Here is a 15,772-nt window from a genome sequence, read left to right as displayed (position 1 = left end):
TATCCAAATTGTATGCATCAAAAATATGCTCAAATAAAATTCTTACAATTTTTTTTTTTACCTTCCACAGTTCAACGGCCACAGGCTGACGTGGTGGATTGTCACTGTATATGTCATCCACAGTTTTCTTCCAAAACTGCATTCGTATCAGTCCAATTGTCTTCTCCGAAACTGAATCCTTAATCTATAAATAGGGTTTTAAAACTTTAATAAATGCACTGTTGACAGTCTAAACAATCAATATTTATGACTGCATAATCACATAATTCAGCCAAAAACTATATACATTTGTTTTAATTTTTCCTTAAAGTTAAACTGTCATTATGAGTTTTCTAAGTAAAAGCTACAAATTACTTGGTGCTTATTCAAAAATATTTTCGAAAATAGAAGAGATTCTAGAAAACAACGGCAAGAAAAAACAAAGAGGAGGAGAAGTTTAGTTTAAAAAAAATTTAAGAACTAGATCAACTGGCCTTTACATGTAAACCTTACTGAATCCTGATTTGAAGAGAGAGAGAAATTGGAAAATCTGAACACCAGATGTTTAATGATATTAAGAAGTTACTATTAAGTTTTTAACGTATGATGATGGCATTATGGTTATTTCTAAGTGAGTTATCTTTTAGAGATACATACTGAAATGTTGACAGATAGAAAAGTTTATCTGAAACGTACTTCAAAATAACCTGGAAGCAGAAGGATCTGTAAAATAGTATGGGTGAGGGGTGAGGTTGACTATAAAGGGAATTTTTTGGTTGCTGGAATTGTTTTCTCATGACTATGGTGGTGAGTACATGACTATGCATTTTTCAAAACCTATAGAACTGTACACCACAAAAAGTATTACTGTATGGACATTTTAAATAAACTCATTCAATCACTAGGTAATTATTTTACAGTCTCCTTCACTCACTACTAATTAAGAATGGCCTTGTGAGATTCAGGCAAGAAGCACCAATGCATGCTAAATCTAGGGGGTAAATATTTAAAAACTGAGATATAATTGATACATAACAGTACAGTAGTTTCAGGTATACAACGTGATTTGATATATGTATATATTGTGAAGTAATCACCACAATAAGTGTAGTTAATATCCATCAGTACACAGTTATAAACTTTCTTTTTCTTGTGATTAGAACGTTTAAGATCTACTCTTAGTAACTTTCAACATACAATACAGTATTACTAGCTATAGTCATCATGCTGTACATTACATCCCCAGGACTTACTCGTTTATAACAAAGCTTGTACCTTTTGACCACCCATTTCACCCATATCCCAGCCCTGTCGCTGGCAACCATCAACCTGGTCTCCGTATCTATGAGTTTGGGGGCTTTTTCTTTTGTCCTGCTTTAGATTCCATATATGAGGCCATACGATTTGACTTTCTTTGTCTGACTTATTTCACTTATATTTCTTTATTGTTCAGCATTAAACACGTTATATCACCATTTTTGCAAATAATTTTAAAGGAATTTTAATACCAGCCTGAGCCAGTTCCACATTGAAGGCTCTCAGTGCAAAAGCAGAGCTTCTGGATTCTGTAGGAAGCAGCAGGGAGCATAAATAGCCTTCATAATCTCGTTTCCTGTAACAGATAGGCAAAAAGAAAAAAAGACAGTTACTTTTGACTTCCAAACTGCCCACAAAAAAATACTAACCAGAATTATCTGAAAATAATGAGGCTTCAATTCAAAAAAGGCCTGAAATTTCTTATATTCTATACCTGTTTTTCTACAGTTACTAAAAATGTATCTGCCTACAATCCCAGACCAGTTAAAAATAAGAAATAATTAATCTCCATTAATTTATTTTGCCTTATATAGTACTTATAATTTCAGTGGTTTCAGAGTCACTTTGTAAGAATTCAAATGAGCTACCAAAGTAGTTCCAGCAAGTCCTGGTATGAACTCGCAGTTTTTAATACATAGATAAATAAACAGATAAGACATAAAGACAGAAAACAATAGAGGGGTGTGGGGGTGCTTGCATGTATGCACACCCACTAGCACATACTGTACTTGTTTCCTAGCGATGTCTGCTGAGTGCGCCTAGAAGCAATGCTACTCCTCCCACCTTGGCCGCAGTATCAGCAAACACCCGACACCAAGATCTTGGTTTCTAAATACCTTTCTCCACTGAAAAAACAAACAAACAAACGCTAGGAATCCTTGGAGGAAAGACTGACTCCAGGACTGGGGCAGAGAAAATACAAGATAAGCCTGAAACACCTTCTTGAGCAGAAAGAAATGTTCAAAGAATGAAGGGGTTTGTCAAAAGGACAAAGAAATGGACATGATCAAGTTCCCTTTGGCCACATCTGGGACAATTTGAACATCAAGAAATAATGACAGTCAACAGACTGTAACAGGACCCATGAGCCTGTATCAACATAAATGAAGGACTAAATAGCCCTGGCCGGTGTGGCTCAGCGGTTATGACCAGCAGCCTAGGCTCGGGAGGGTTGTGGGCTCAATTCCAGGTCAAGGGCATGTACCTGGGTTGCAGGTTCCATCCCCGGTCCCAGTCAGGGCACGTGCAGGAGGCAACCAATAGATGTGTCTCTCTCACATCGATGTTTCTCTCTCTCTCTCTCTCTCTCTTCTCCCCCTTCCCTCCTTCCCTCCCGTTCACTCTCTCTAGAAATCAATGGAAAAAGTATCCGTAGGTGAGGGTTAACAGCAACAACAAAAAAAGAATAAATAGGAAGAGAAGGAAATACTTCACCACCAGTACAACATCAACTGATAAACCTAGAAAACATGGTATTTTTTTAAAATTTTCATTTGATAACTATCAAAGTAACAACTGACTCAAGCAAAAGAAAATCAATCTAGAAATGATAAACAGATGAAAGCTGGATAGAAATGGGATACTTACACAGTACCGAACTCCTCACAAAATAGGCACTACTTACTAATTAGCATTCTTTTTAATATATATTTTATTGATTTTTTTTTACAGAGAGGAAGGGAGAGGGATAGAGAGTTAGAAACATCGATCAGCTGCCTCCTGCACACTCCCTACTGGGGATGTGCCCGCAACCCAGGTACATGCCCTTGACCGGAATCGAACCTGGGACCTTTCAGTCCGCAGGCCGACGCTCTATCCACTGAGCCAAACCGGTTAGGGCCTAATTAGCACTTATTCATTAAACTTATTGGGGAGAAACCTGAAAGACACCTTCTCAACCAAAGAATAAAAAGTTCATATCCCAGGAATAAGATAAATCAATGTCCTGTGCTTCTTGACAGGATGCCGAGAAAAGCACAGCAGGACCTGTCTAACACACCGGCCAGAAATGCATAAATCACGAGGAAGCATTAAGTGAACCCAAATTGAGGGGTTCTATAAAGTAGCGGGCCTATGCGCTTTTAAAAACGCCAAGATCAGAGAGAAAGCCGGGGAGCGGGCGGGGTGAGAGGTCACCCAAAGGCCTCGTGCGGGTGCACATCCGGGCGGTGAGGGCTTGTCCTGGGTGCGGGAGGGACGTCAATCGCGGTAAAAGGAGACACATGTAATACTTTAAACAATAAAAAACAAAAATAAAATTGACAGGAACCTAAAAACAAAAACAAATGTCAAGCTCATGAAACATAAGCAAAGACTGAGAACCGGTTCCAGGTTGGAGAAAACGAAAGAGATGTAACAACGAACGGTAGCATGTGATCCCAATGTAACGAAGGGCATAAGAATCACCAGCAAAATCCACACCGATTCTATGGGTTAGAATCAGTGGTTCTCACCCTTCTGGCCCTTTAAATACAGTTCCTCATGTTGTGACCCAACCATAACATTATTTTCGTTGCAGGATGGTCTTAGGCGACTCCTGTGGAAGGGTCGTTCCACCGCCAAAGGGGTCGCGACCCACAGGTTGAGAACCGCTGGTTAGATGGTCACATGGGGTCCATTTCAATGTCCTAACTTTGACAGCTGTACCGTGACCACATGGGAGAGAACCCTGTGCCGCGTAAAAGCTCCCGGTGCCTCACGCCCCACGCCCCCTCCCCCGGAACCCCCGCGCCGCGGGACACGGGAAGGAGCGGGTCCGCCCGCCCGCCCCCCGCCCGCGGCCCGAGTGCGGCCGCCCCCGCCCGAGCGCCGCCCCGCTGCTCCCCGACCTCCCGCGGGGCAGGCCGCGCCCGCTCACCGGAGCAGCTCGAGACAGTAGCGGTCAGTGCCCGCGCCGCCGGCTCCGCTGGCTGCAGCCACGCTCCGCCCCGAGCCCGCGGGCCCCAGGGGCCGCCGCCCGCGCGCCCACACGCCGGGCCCGCCCGGCCGCAGGGGGCCCCAGGCCCAGCCCAGCATGGAGGCCGCCATGACACCGACGCCGCGTGCCCTTCGACCCCGCGCCGTCGGCCCGCGGCCACGCCAGGCCACGCCCCCTGCGACCCCGCGCGCTCCCGGCGGCGGCGGGAAGCGGCCCTGGGACGCCGTGGCTCGGAGGAGCGGCAGGGGGCGCTGTGGTTCTCTGCTCCGCGCCGCCGCGCTCACTGCTACTGCTGCTGCTGGGCTCCAGGAAAGCCCTGCGTCAATGCAACCGCTCCCGCCAGCTCCTTTGAAAGATGTATGCACCCAGGTAGGAGACTGGAGAATACTTGGACAGATTGGTGGCTGGGTGTATAACTTTTAAACGTGTATCTCCATACTAGGTGAGCCTCCTTTGGTACTCGCTTATCCTCAGGCCCCTCGATATTAGAGTTGGGTCTAGTTGCGACGACCTGGCCTGGTGCAAGCCAGCAGCTGCCTGCATCTGGGTCCCCGCTGGCACCTCCTGCCTCCCGGGTTGCCTTAACTGCTCATGCTGCAGCCAGCCCGGTTCTTTCTGAAATGTGCATCCATCCGATCGTGACCCTTCCCTGTTGGACCATGATCCCTGCGCGTTGGATAGAGCCCCTCCATGATATACCCTCTTTAGCTTTCACTCTCAACTCTGGCTGTGTATTTGCAGTTGTGCCTCCAGCGTAACGTTTCTCCTAAACTCTGTGGTCGGGGCCCAAGAACTCTCTCCAGCCCCGGCTGGTTTGGCTCAGTGGATAGAGCATTGGCCTGCGGACTAAAGGGTCCCAAGGTTCGAACCCGGTCATGGACACATGCCCAGGTTGTGGGCTCCATCCCCAGTGGAGGGCGTGCAGGAGGCAGCCAATCAATAATTCTCTCTCATCATTTATGTTTCTATCTCTCTCTCCCTCTCTGAAATCAATATCTATATCGACAGATAGATAGATAGATAGATAGATAGATAGATGATAGATAGATAGATAGATGATAGATAGATAGATAGATAGATAGATAGATAGATCCTCTCTCCAATTCATCCTGCTTTGGTTTTGCCTCTCTTCAGCCCACGCAGGGCCTCAGTCCTTCCTGCACGATGTCCTCTTTTCCCTCTGGGCTTCTGTTCCTTAGCTCTGGCAGGCACACACTAGTGTTCTCACACCAGTTTAAACCTGCTCCTTTTAAAAAGAAAAATCACTCACCTTCGTCTCCAATTCTGATCTCCCGCCTGCCTCGCTGGCCTTTTCCATCTGGACACCTTGCCATTACTTCACAGGTCGCATGTCTGAAAACCAAGTCAAACGGCCTCCTCTCCTGACTCTCTTTACTCATCTGGACCGTGTCCCCCTTCTCGCAACCAAGGGAAACACTTTGGAGTCGACATTACCTCTTCCTCACCTGCATGTTCAAGACGACCTACTGCGAGTTCCACATGAGTGACAAAAGGGCCAGGGGCAAGACAGGAAGGAGTCCTTCGCCACTTTTGCGCCCTGACACATAGCAGTATGTGTGCTGCTGTAAGCATTAAATAATAAGGTCTAGTCGTGAGTCTAATGTCAGATTTCATAGTGGTGATGACTGTAAACAACATAATAGATATCTGTAAAACCGTTATGTGCTACTAGAGGCCCGGTGCAGGAATTTGTGCATGGGTGGGGTCCCTCGGGGTGGCCTGCGGAGATCGGGCCCCAGTTCATGCTCCCAGCCTCGCAGCCCCACAGCCCGGCCTGGCACCCTGCCTTAGCCTGGCGCTGACCCCTCACCTGCTCCACCATCCGGCCCTGCTCTTGTCCTCTTGTTGGGGCCCATCGGGGCTGGCAGTGCCTCCACTGCTGCCCACTGCCAGAACCGCATCGCCAATGCCCGCCATGTTCCACACTGCCCCCTGGTGGTCAGCGCACGTCAAAGCAAGCGGTCGAACTCCTGGTTGAAGGGCTGCCCAAGGGGACAGTTTGCATATTTGGCCTTTATTATATAGGATGAAAATGTCTGTGATTTCATTTGGTGACAAGATCACAGTTACTGCTGATACTTTATGCTTTGTTCCCTATATTCATAGTTGAAGCAAATGCTGAATTTTAGTTAGCAGTCAGTGAAAATACAGATGTCAGTTTTTCCCCTGCCGCTTGAAGGATACAACCCAGAATTTACACATATCGCATTAGCTCATAGCCCATTGGTCAAAACTTACTCTTCTACCAAGGAAGCTGGGAAATAGTCTTTATTCCAGGCAGCCATGTGCCCAGTTAGAAATCAGGGGTCCTATTATTATTGAAAATAAGGAGAATGGATTTTGGGAAACCACTGACCAAAAAAAAAAAAGAACCAGATGCTATGAAAGAACTTAACAAGGAGTCCTGGCTGGCATGGCTCAGGTGGTGGAGCCTCAACCCATGTACCAAAAGTTGGCAGGTTCAATGCCAGGTCAGGGCACATTCCCAGGTTTCAGGCTGGATTCCCAGCAGGGGGCATGCAGGAGGCAGCCAGTTGATGTTTCTTCTTTCTCTAAAATCAGTAAAAACATTTTTTTTTTAAATAAAAAAGAATCTAACAAGGAGTCCTAATCCAGATTATGGGGTCAGGGAAAGTATCTCTTTCCCTGAAAGTATTTCAGATTTAACAGTTAATCTAAATCTGAAATATATTTAATAGTAACTATACCTGTTACTTAGCGTGTTTACCATGTACTAGGAATCCTTCATTCAGTTTCACAGCAACCATGTTCAGTATAGGGTGACTCGTCAGATTTTAGCACAAAAAGTCCTGCATCCCAGAAGACCCCTCAGACTGGGGCAGACCAGATGGCTGTCACTCTATTGGTACTATTGCTATCATCCCCATTTTACAGAAAAAGGGTCAGTAATTTGCCCAAAGTTACACAGCTAGGAATTGACAGCAGCAGGTTTTACAACTAGGAAGACTGCTTCAGAATTCAGCTGCTTAACTACTGTACAGTTTGCTAGAGCAGCCATGACAACTTCTTTTCTCACAATTCTGAAGGCCAGATATCTGACGTAGATATTAGCAGAATTGATTTCTCCTGAGGCCTCTTGCCTGGGCTTGTAGATTGCCTTCTCCCTGTGTCCTCACATGCTCTTCCCTCGATGTGTGTTTGTGTCGTAGCGGATAAGCGCCTACCCGAATAACCTCATTTTACCTTAATTACGTCTTTGAAGGCCCTATTTCTAAATAACAGTCATATTCTAAGGTACTGAAGGTTAGGGTTTCAACATAAGAAAGGGGGTGGAGGGAAGCACGATTTAGTCCTCAACAACTACTGTGTTCTGCTGCCAGGCAAAGAGTAGGATTAGTGTTCCACCAGAGGGAATGGCATGTGCAAAAGCCCTGCATCCATAAAGGGTTCAGCACATTCAAAGAACACACACACACACACACACACACACACACACACACACACACGCAGATCCGTTTCCTCCAGTACGCACCCTGACTGGGGATCAAACCTACGACATAGGTATGTGTCCTGACTGGAAATCGAACCTGCAGCCTTTTGATGTACTGGACCATGCGCCAACCAACTAAGCCACCCAGTCACGGCCAGCTATAAACATTTTTGTTTAATATTTTCGAATAGGTAATATATTCCTGTGGTAGATGAAATGTGGCCACAGATAATTCTTTGCAGCCACTCTTGTCAAGAGGTGGACTGTATTTCCCACTGGCCAGGAGCCGTCTTTGACATTTGCTTGGACCAATCGAAGATAACTGAAGCGACACTGAGCAAGTTCCGGAGCCTGTGCCTCAGAAACCTTGCCGGTTCCGCTTTCCCCTTCTCCATACCTCTGTGAGGCTGCCATGTAAGAAAATTGGCCTAACCACTAGGGCAGTGGTTCTCAACCTGTGGGTCGCGACCCCTTTGGGGGCTGAACGACCCTTTCACAGGGGTCGCCTCAGACCATCGGAAAACACATACATAATTACATATTGTTTTTGTGATTAATCACTGTGCTTTAATGATGTTCAATTTGTAACAATGAAATTGGGGGTCACCATAACATGAGGAACTGTATTAAAGGGTCGCAGCATTAGGAAGGTTGAGAACCACTGCTCTAGAGGATAAGAGGCCACATGGAGGAGAACCAGGCAAGAGCCAAGTCCAGCTGCTAGACATGTGAATGAAGCCAATGTGGACCTGTGGGCCCACCAGGTCTCCCAACTGAATGCCACTGTGGACAGAGGCAGGTTAACAAGCAAAAGAACCATCTAGCCAACTCACAGAACCAGGAGATGGCTTATCATTGCTGTGATAAGCCATCAACTTCTAGGGCGGTTTATTATGCAGCAATTGATCACTTATGCAATTTCCATGGCACAAAAAAGTTTTAGATATAAAAATATGTATGTGAGGACTCAAAGAGATATTTGTACGCCCATGTTCACAGCAGCATTGTTCACAATAGCCAAGGGATAGAAGCAACAACCTACATGTTCACTGACTGATGAATGGGTCAACAATGTGGTACATACACAAATGGAATATTATTCAGCCTTATAAAGAAAGGAAATTCTGATACATGCTATAAAATGGATGAAACTTGAGGACGTTATGTTAAGTGATATAAACCAGTCACTAAAAGACACATACTGTATGATTCCTCTTATATAAGGTAGACCTGGAGTAATCAAATTCATAGATATACAGAAATTAGAATGGTGGTTGCTGGGGTCTGAGAGGAGGGGAGTTATTGTTTAATCGGTAGAGTTTACGTTTTGCAAAATGAAAAGAGTTCTGGTGGTGATGGTTGCACAACAATGTGAATGTACTTAATGCCACAGAACTTGTCTGACCGTGGGGCAAAGGTATAATGGCCGTTGTAACCAAAAGGTGTCTTCAGACCAAAGACCAATACAAGCAACTCCATAGAATATAACAGAATTTTATTATAGGGTAATTTACGTGGGGGACGATTATTCTGTGCTACAGACCTGTGTTACTGTAAACTGTTAATAGTATAACAAATAGTGTATGGCCAAAAGTAACTAATAGTATATGGCCAAAAGTAACTAATGATTGACAAGAGAAAGTGACAAAGAATGCAGTAGCACCAGGGGCCATACATACCTTCTGGTGGTCTTGTGATAGAAGCTTGTTTATAATCGACATGATCATCAGTTTGATACTTACCTGCATTGTCATGCTATTACTAACAAAAATAATTATGGCTACATTTTAGGGTAGACAGATAATCATCAACTAGAAGGCTTTGACATGCTTGCTAAGGATAGTAAAGTTGGTCAGAGGTCACAGCGTGAAACTTAAAAATGAAATTAAATCGGGGACATGGATCTGGAGTTGATTTTGGTAACAGAACTGCACACTTAGAAATAGTTAAGATGGTAAATTTTATGTACCATTTTAGAGATACAAGTGAAAAATTTTCTTCTACCCATTCCTCATTTGCCAATCCCTTCATTGCCCTACAAACCCTAGATAACCATCATTAGTTAGTGTGTATCTGTAGTGGTTTAAAAAATATGTTTACAAATTCTGTGATACTTCCTCCTTCAAGAGATTGGTTTTAATTCCCTTCCCCATGAGCATGAACTGGATTTGCTTCTAACAAATGGAATCTAGCAAAAGTGATGATATTCCACTTCTGAGATTAGGTTATAAAAGGTCTGCATCCCCATCTTGGTCTATCTATCTTGCAGCTGTGGGCAAACTACGGACCGTTTGAAATGAATAAATGAATAAAACTATTGAAAAAAAAGACCGTACCCTTTTATGTAATGATGTTTACTTTGAATTTATATTAGTTCACACAAACACTCCATCCATGCTTTTGTTCCGGCCCTCCGGTCCAGTTTAAGAACCCATTGTGGCCCTCGAGTCAAAAAGTTTGCCCACCCCTGACTCTATCCACCCATATCTTTCTATCTCTCTGTCTCCCTGCCCCCATCACTTGCTCTGGGGAAGCCAGGGGCCATGTCATGTGAGCAGCTCTATGGAGAGGCCCGCATGACAAGGAACTGAAGCCTCCTGCCACTAGTTATGTGGGTGAGATTAGAAGTGGATGTTCAAGCCCCTTAGGATGACTGCAGCCCCAGCTAATAACTTCACTGCAACTTCATGAGGAACCCTTAGCCAGAGCCACCCAGCAAACCACTTTCAGATTCCTGACCCTCAAAACCTGTATGAGATAATAAGTATTGGTGGTGTTAATCCATTAAGGTTTGGGATAATTTGTGATTTGGCCATAAGTAACTAATACAGTGTCCTTTTCTTTATTTATGCATGTATATATGCAAATATAAATATAGATTCTATTCTCTCCCCCACCTTTTTACATAAAAGATAGTATATTCTAACCGGTTTGGCTCAGTGGATAGAGTGTCGGCCTGCGGACTGAAGGGTCCCAGGTTCGATTCCGGTCAAGGGCATGTACCTTGGTTACGGGCACATCCCCAGTAGGGGGTGTGCAGGAGGCAGCTGATAGATGTTTCTCTCTCATCAATGTTTCTAACTCTCTATCCCTCTCCCTTCCTCTCTGTAAAAAAAAAAAAAAGTTAATAAAATATATATATATTTTTTGAAAGATAGTTTATTGTTCACATTATCCTGCACTTTGGTTTTCCTTCCTGATAATTTCCCTTATAAATATTTCCATATAAATTCATAGTGCGTTTCACCATTCTTTCTATTTTTTAGACATATATTATTTTTTAAAATACGTTTTTATTGATTTTATTTATTTTAAAATGTATTTTGTTGATTTTTTTACAGAGAGGAAGGGAGAGGGAGAGTTAGAAACATCGATGAGAGAGAAACATTGATCAGCTGCCTGGGGATGTGCCTGAAACCAAGGTACATGCCCTTGAGTGGAATCGAACCTGGGACCCTTCAGTCCACAGGCCGACGCTCTATCCACTGAGGCAAACCAAAACTGGTTAGGGCTGTTTTTATTGATTTTAGAGAGAGGAAGGGAGAGGGAGAGAGAAATAGAAACATCAATGAGAGGGAAACATCAACATGGATTGGCTGCCTCTGTATGCCCCTACGGAGGATTAAGCCAACAACCCAGCTAACCAGGATTTGAACCAGTGACCTCTTGGTTCATGGGTTGACTCTCAACCACTGAGCCACACCAGCCTGGCTCACCATTCGTTGTTTTTTTTTTTACTAATTAATTTAACCAGTCTTCTATTGGTAGACATTGGGTTTTATTCAGTCATTTGCTCTGATAACCAGTGCTTCAGTTATCAGCTTTGTACATCATTTTTGCATGCAAATGCATAAATTCCCAGAAGAATTTCTAGGTCATAGGGCATATAAAATTATAATTTTGATAAATGCCACTAAGTTCTCTTCATATGGTTTGTGGTACTTTGCACTCCTACTTGTTATTTTGAGAGAACTTAGTTCTGCACAGTCTTGCCAAAAGGATGTGTTACCAAGTTTTGGGATTTTTGCTAATTGGACAAATAAAAATTGTATTTCCATTGTAGTTTTAATTTGTATTTCTCTTATTAAGAGTGAAGATGAGCATCTTTTCATAGTTTTAGAATCATCTATGTCCTTTCCTATAAACTGTCATTTCATCAGCTTTGCCTATTTTTCTATAGGTTACAGGTCTTCCATATTGATTTCTAGAGGGAGATTAGACCTTTGTGTTATAGGTTAAAAGTTTTTCCCAGTCTGTTTTTGCTTTGACTTTTCTTGTGGAATCTTGCCATGAAGAAATTTTGTAATATATGTTTATATAGTCAAACATCAGTACTTACACTTACAGCTTCCTGGAATTTGAGTCATCATTAGAAAGGCAATCTCATTAAAAAAAATTTTTTTTTAATTTTGGTTTTCTTCTAGTACTTCTGTTTTCCTCTAGAGTACTTCTATAGTTTTAATTTTTACTTTCTTTTTTTTGAGGAGATAAATGTTACAACAAAGGCATGGATCCAACTCTTTTCTTTATATCTACCTAGTTGTCTTACCACCCTTTATTCATTAGTCTATCTTTACCCTTTTGATTTGAGATTCTTCCTTTTTCATCAAATAAATTCATATATGTATTTTGTTCTATTCTGTTCTGTCTCTCAATGTTCTAGTGCTACATGCTTTTTTTATGGTTTAAAATATATTTTCATACATATATCTGGTAGTATTAGGCCTTTCTAGTTGTTTTTTCCCTCCCAGAATTTTCCTGGCCATTCTTGTTTATTTTTCCATTTGATTGTTAGGATCACTTTTTCTATTAAAAATTTTCTGACAGTATTTTCATTGGAATTATGTTAAATTATAAACTTATGGAAAATATATTTTTCTTACATTGAGCCTTCATAATATCATTTTATGATATTATAATTCATTTTATTGACAGATATGGCACCATAAATTTAACTGTGCCCTAGTTATTCATCCTTATATTTTCTCCAACTTTTGATTTTATAAATAATTCTTAGATGAACCATTATAGTTGAATCTTTGTGCATAACTGATTATTGCCTGTGATGAATTCCTAAAAATAAAATCATTAGTCAAAAGCTGTGAACTTTTGAAATATCTGACATTGCCAAAATTCTTATGTACTCCCACAAACTTTGGATAAAAAAATAATAGATTTTTTTATAAAGTCTTGCTACTTTCACAGGCAAAAAGTGATTATCTCACTGTTAATTTTTATTTATTTGATTATTAGTGAGATCTCTTTGTTTAAAAATATGTTAAGACATATGTTAAAAACATATAATATAAAAAAGTAAAAGTTGTTACGCCCCCCCCACCACCACCCCCAACTATCTCACTAGCTAAGGAATATTTTTACATTGGAGGGGAGCCAGAGAAGAGTATGTAGAAACCAGCAGGTGGGCTATTGAGGTTGCCTGGGCAAGAGTTATTGTGGCTTGGACTGGGATGGTGGCATTAGAGATTAAAAAAAAAAAAGGATAGGTCAATATATAATTTGGAGGTTTACTTGCTGATGGATTGATGGTGTGGTGGGAAGAGGGTAATGAAAAAAGAGAGAAGTAAGTGATGGTTCCTAGATTATGGCATAAGCAACTGGTGGAATGAGGCTATCTTTTTCACATTCCTGAGCTGAGGAATGTCAAGTCTTTATAGGGCGACTGAGGATACTTTCCCAGGGATTGACATGTAATTCCCCTTTGGCAGGATCCTTCAGGACAGGCTGACACATCCCTTGCCTCTCTGTGGCTGCCCTCGGTCTTTCTTCTTTGACCTGACATGTTTCAATGTGCTTGCCGACTTCGTATGAATGTTCTTTTCATGTTTACGAAGTGTTCTTGTGTTTATCTCACGTTCACCTTGATGACTTCTTTCTGGGTACTAATGTGGGCAAGCCCCAGTCCCTGGGAACTGAGAAGGGGTGTTTCACAAACAAGGGCAGGGAAGGGAGCTGCTCCTCAAAGCTCTCTGTGGTTATCAGATTGTTGCAATGAGGGCCCTTAGGCAGTTTCTGAGGGCTGGTGCTGCATAACTCACCACCACCTTTTATTTCAACATAAGGGTCATCAAAGGAGAACCTGGTTTACGAGTGTGTGGCCTGGAATAGCTAGTTTGGAACTAATCAGTAAAAACACAGTCAGCTGGTTCCTTGTTGATGTTGTTACTGTGCAGAACAATGCTCAGTGAAGCTTCTAGTCCTCCTGCAACTCCATTAACAGCTTCCGAGGACACCAGCTACAGCACCCTCCCTACCTACTTATAGGGAAAGAAAGAAAAGCCATTACCTCCAACCCCCACCCCCACCCCCACCATCAGTCTGATGCCTGAGTATGACAATTCTCCCTCTGATTTCCTGCTGAAAGGACACCCACAGAGTTGTTTTTCTGAGAGTTACGGTGGCTTGTGTGGAGCTATGCTATGTGCATGCTCCCCTCTGCTTTTGGCAACCAGTAGCACATGCCAACAAGGGAAAAGGTTCACTTGCGTTAGGAATGTAGTCTGTGGTCTTGGAACAGCTTTTCTGGGCAAAACTAACTGATCCTTCCAGGGAAATAAGCAGTGTAGGTCTCTCAAAAAGAACATTCTGAGTCACAATCGTATTGCATAACCAAAAGTCACACCTACAGCAAATTAAACATGTTTGTCACTAAGGGTATTTTCATTGGGCAAACAAAATACTGTAGGATTATGCTGTTCTCACTTCCTGGAATGTCCTGTGTGCTGTATCTTCAAGGAGACCATTGGGCAACACTCCCCAATCCCTGGCCTTTGACCAGCCACCTACGGCCTCCACAGACTCCCAAGAGAGCTATGTCGGGGGACAGTGCTGGCAAGTGAACACTGTTTATTATACTGTTTATACAAACCCCAGTGCTGAGCCTGTCTGGATGACTTCAAAAGCAAAGAGACAAAGAAAGACAAACCCAGTAAAAACGGTGGAGCCCAAGACTAGATCAAAGTGGTGAAGCTTCAGCCCAAGGCTCTCCTCTGGTGGGGGGTATGGGAAGAGGCCCTGGACCTTGTCCTGATCACCAAACGTCTTCATGCCCTGTCCCACTTGGTTAATCTTTAGGCATCTGGTGAACCCCAATTCAAGTGCCTCCTCCTTTCTGAATTTTCCTTGACCACAGCCCCATGCAAGAAAAATGAATAATTCCTTCATTTGTGATCCTATAGCAATTTGTGTGTTTCTCTTTGATCACTTTATTAGGTCTTAGGGTGATAATCTGTTTATATGGCCCTCTTCCCAGACTCCAAAGGTAGACTCTGTATTGCTGCTCTTGTTATTTATTGCCAGTGCCTGGCCGAGTGCCCAACATTGGAAAGTGTTTGGTGTATTGTTCTGAAAGCCATGTGTTTTGGCACCACATACAAGGCACCTGGTTGTACGGTTTATGCTTGCACAAATGTGCCTGGCCAGGGGGACAAGTGGGACTGGTGCGGGCTGGTTTGGGGCTGTCTCTGAGGAAGGGGAGCCTTTCTTTTCACAGAGAAGCATGAACTTGCAAGGCTGCATGAGCCAGAAGGGGTACCTCCTAATTAGCAACAAGATGCTATATAGGTTTTCAGTCTTCCTGATTGGAAGAGCAAACCAGACCCAGCAAAATGCGAAGAACTTAAAGCTCGAAAGGAATAGTTATCCTTGTGAGAAGTTTTCAGTATTCATCCAAGAGTTATCCTTCATGTTTGTCACGAAGGGTATTTTCATTGGGCAAACAAAATACTGTAGGATTATGCCGCTCTCACTTCCTGGAATGTCCTGTATCTTCAAGGAGACCATTGGGCAACACTCCCCAATCCCTGGCCTTTGACCAGCCACCTACGGTCTCCACAGAGAGAACTTATTGTTAATTATGAGTAAGAGGAACGTGAATGCATAATGCTTTCCAATATAGTATACTTATCCCCAAGTACTATTTTTTTTTAACATTTTTTATTGATTTTAGAGAGAGGAAGGGAGACAAACATGGATGTGGGAGAGAAATATGGTTGTGAGAAACATCAATTGGTTGCCTCCCGCACACACCCCAACCGGATCAAACCCGCAGCCTGGGTATGTGCCCTGAC

General features: G+C 43.0%; 1 protein-coding gene across 9 annotated transcripts in view; it reads right to left on the bottom strand.

Moving 5' to 3' along the window:
- The window catches only part of NDUFAF6 (NADH:ubiquinone oxidoreductase complex assembly factor 6), a 28,181-nt gene extending 23,844 nt beyond the window's left edge, over positions 1–4,337 (bottom strand). For 3 of the 9 annotated variants that reach the window (XR_004972414.1, XM_036337762.1, XM_036337760.1), the window contains exons 1-3: positions 4,154–4,337; positions 1,492–1,591; positions 47–184 (exon numbers count right to left, since the gene is read on the bottom strand). Coding sequence is in view for 8 of the 9 variants with exons in the window: in XM_036337762.1 (XP_036193655.1) it covers positions 47–184; positions 1,492–1,591; positions 4,154–4,323 (408 nt within the window). In the remaining variant the exon portion in view is untranslated. Of the gene's footprint in view, positions 1–46; positions 185–1,487; positions 1,592–3,749; positions 3,973–4,153 lie in introns of those variants that run through there. The other 6 variants (XM_036337763.1, XM_036337761.1, XM_036337767.1 and 3 more) reach the window with 4 other exon arrangements.
- Positions 4,338–15,772: the final 11,435 nt, after the last annotated feature.

This window comes from Myotis myotis, unplaced genomic scaffold, assembly GCF_014108235.1.
Source record: "Myotis myotis isolate mMyoMyo1 unplaced genomic scaffold, mMyoMyo1.p scaffold_m19_p_16, whole genome shotgun sequence".
NCBI classification, from domain to species: Eukaryota; Metazoa; Chordata; class Mammalia; order Chiroptera; family Vespertilionidae; genus Myotis; species Myotis myotis.
The sequence above is the reverse complement of the archived record's forward strand: the minus strand, read 5'-3'. Positions and strand labels throughout refer to the sequence as shown.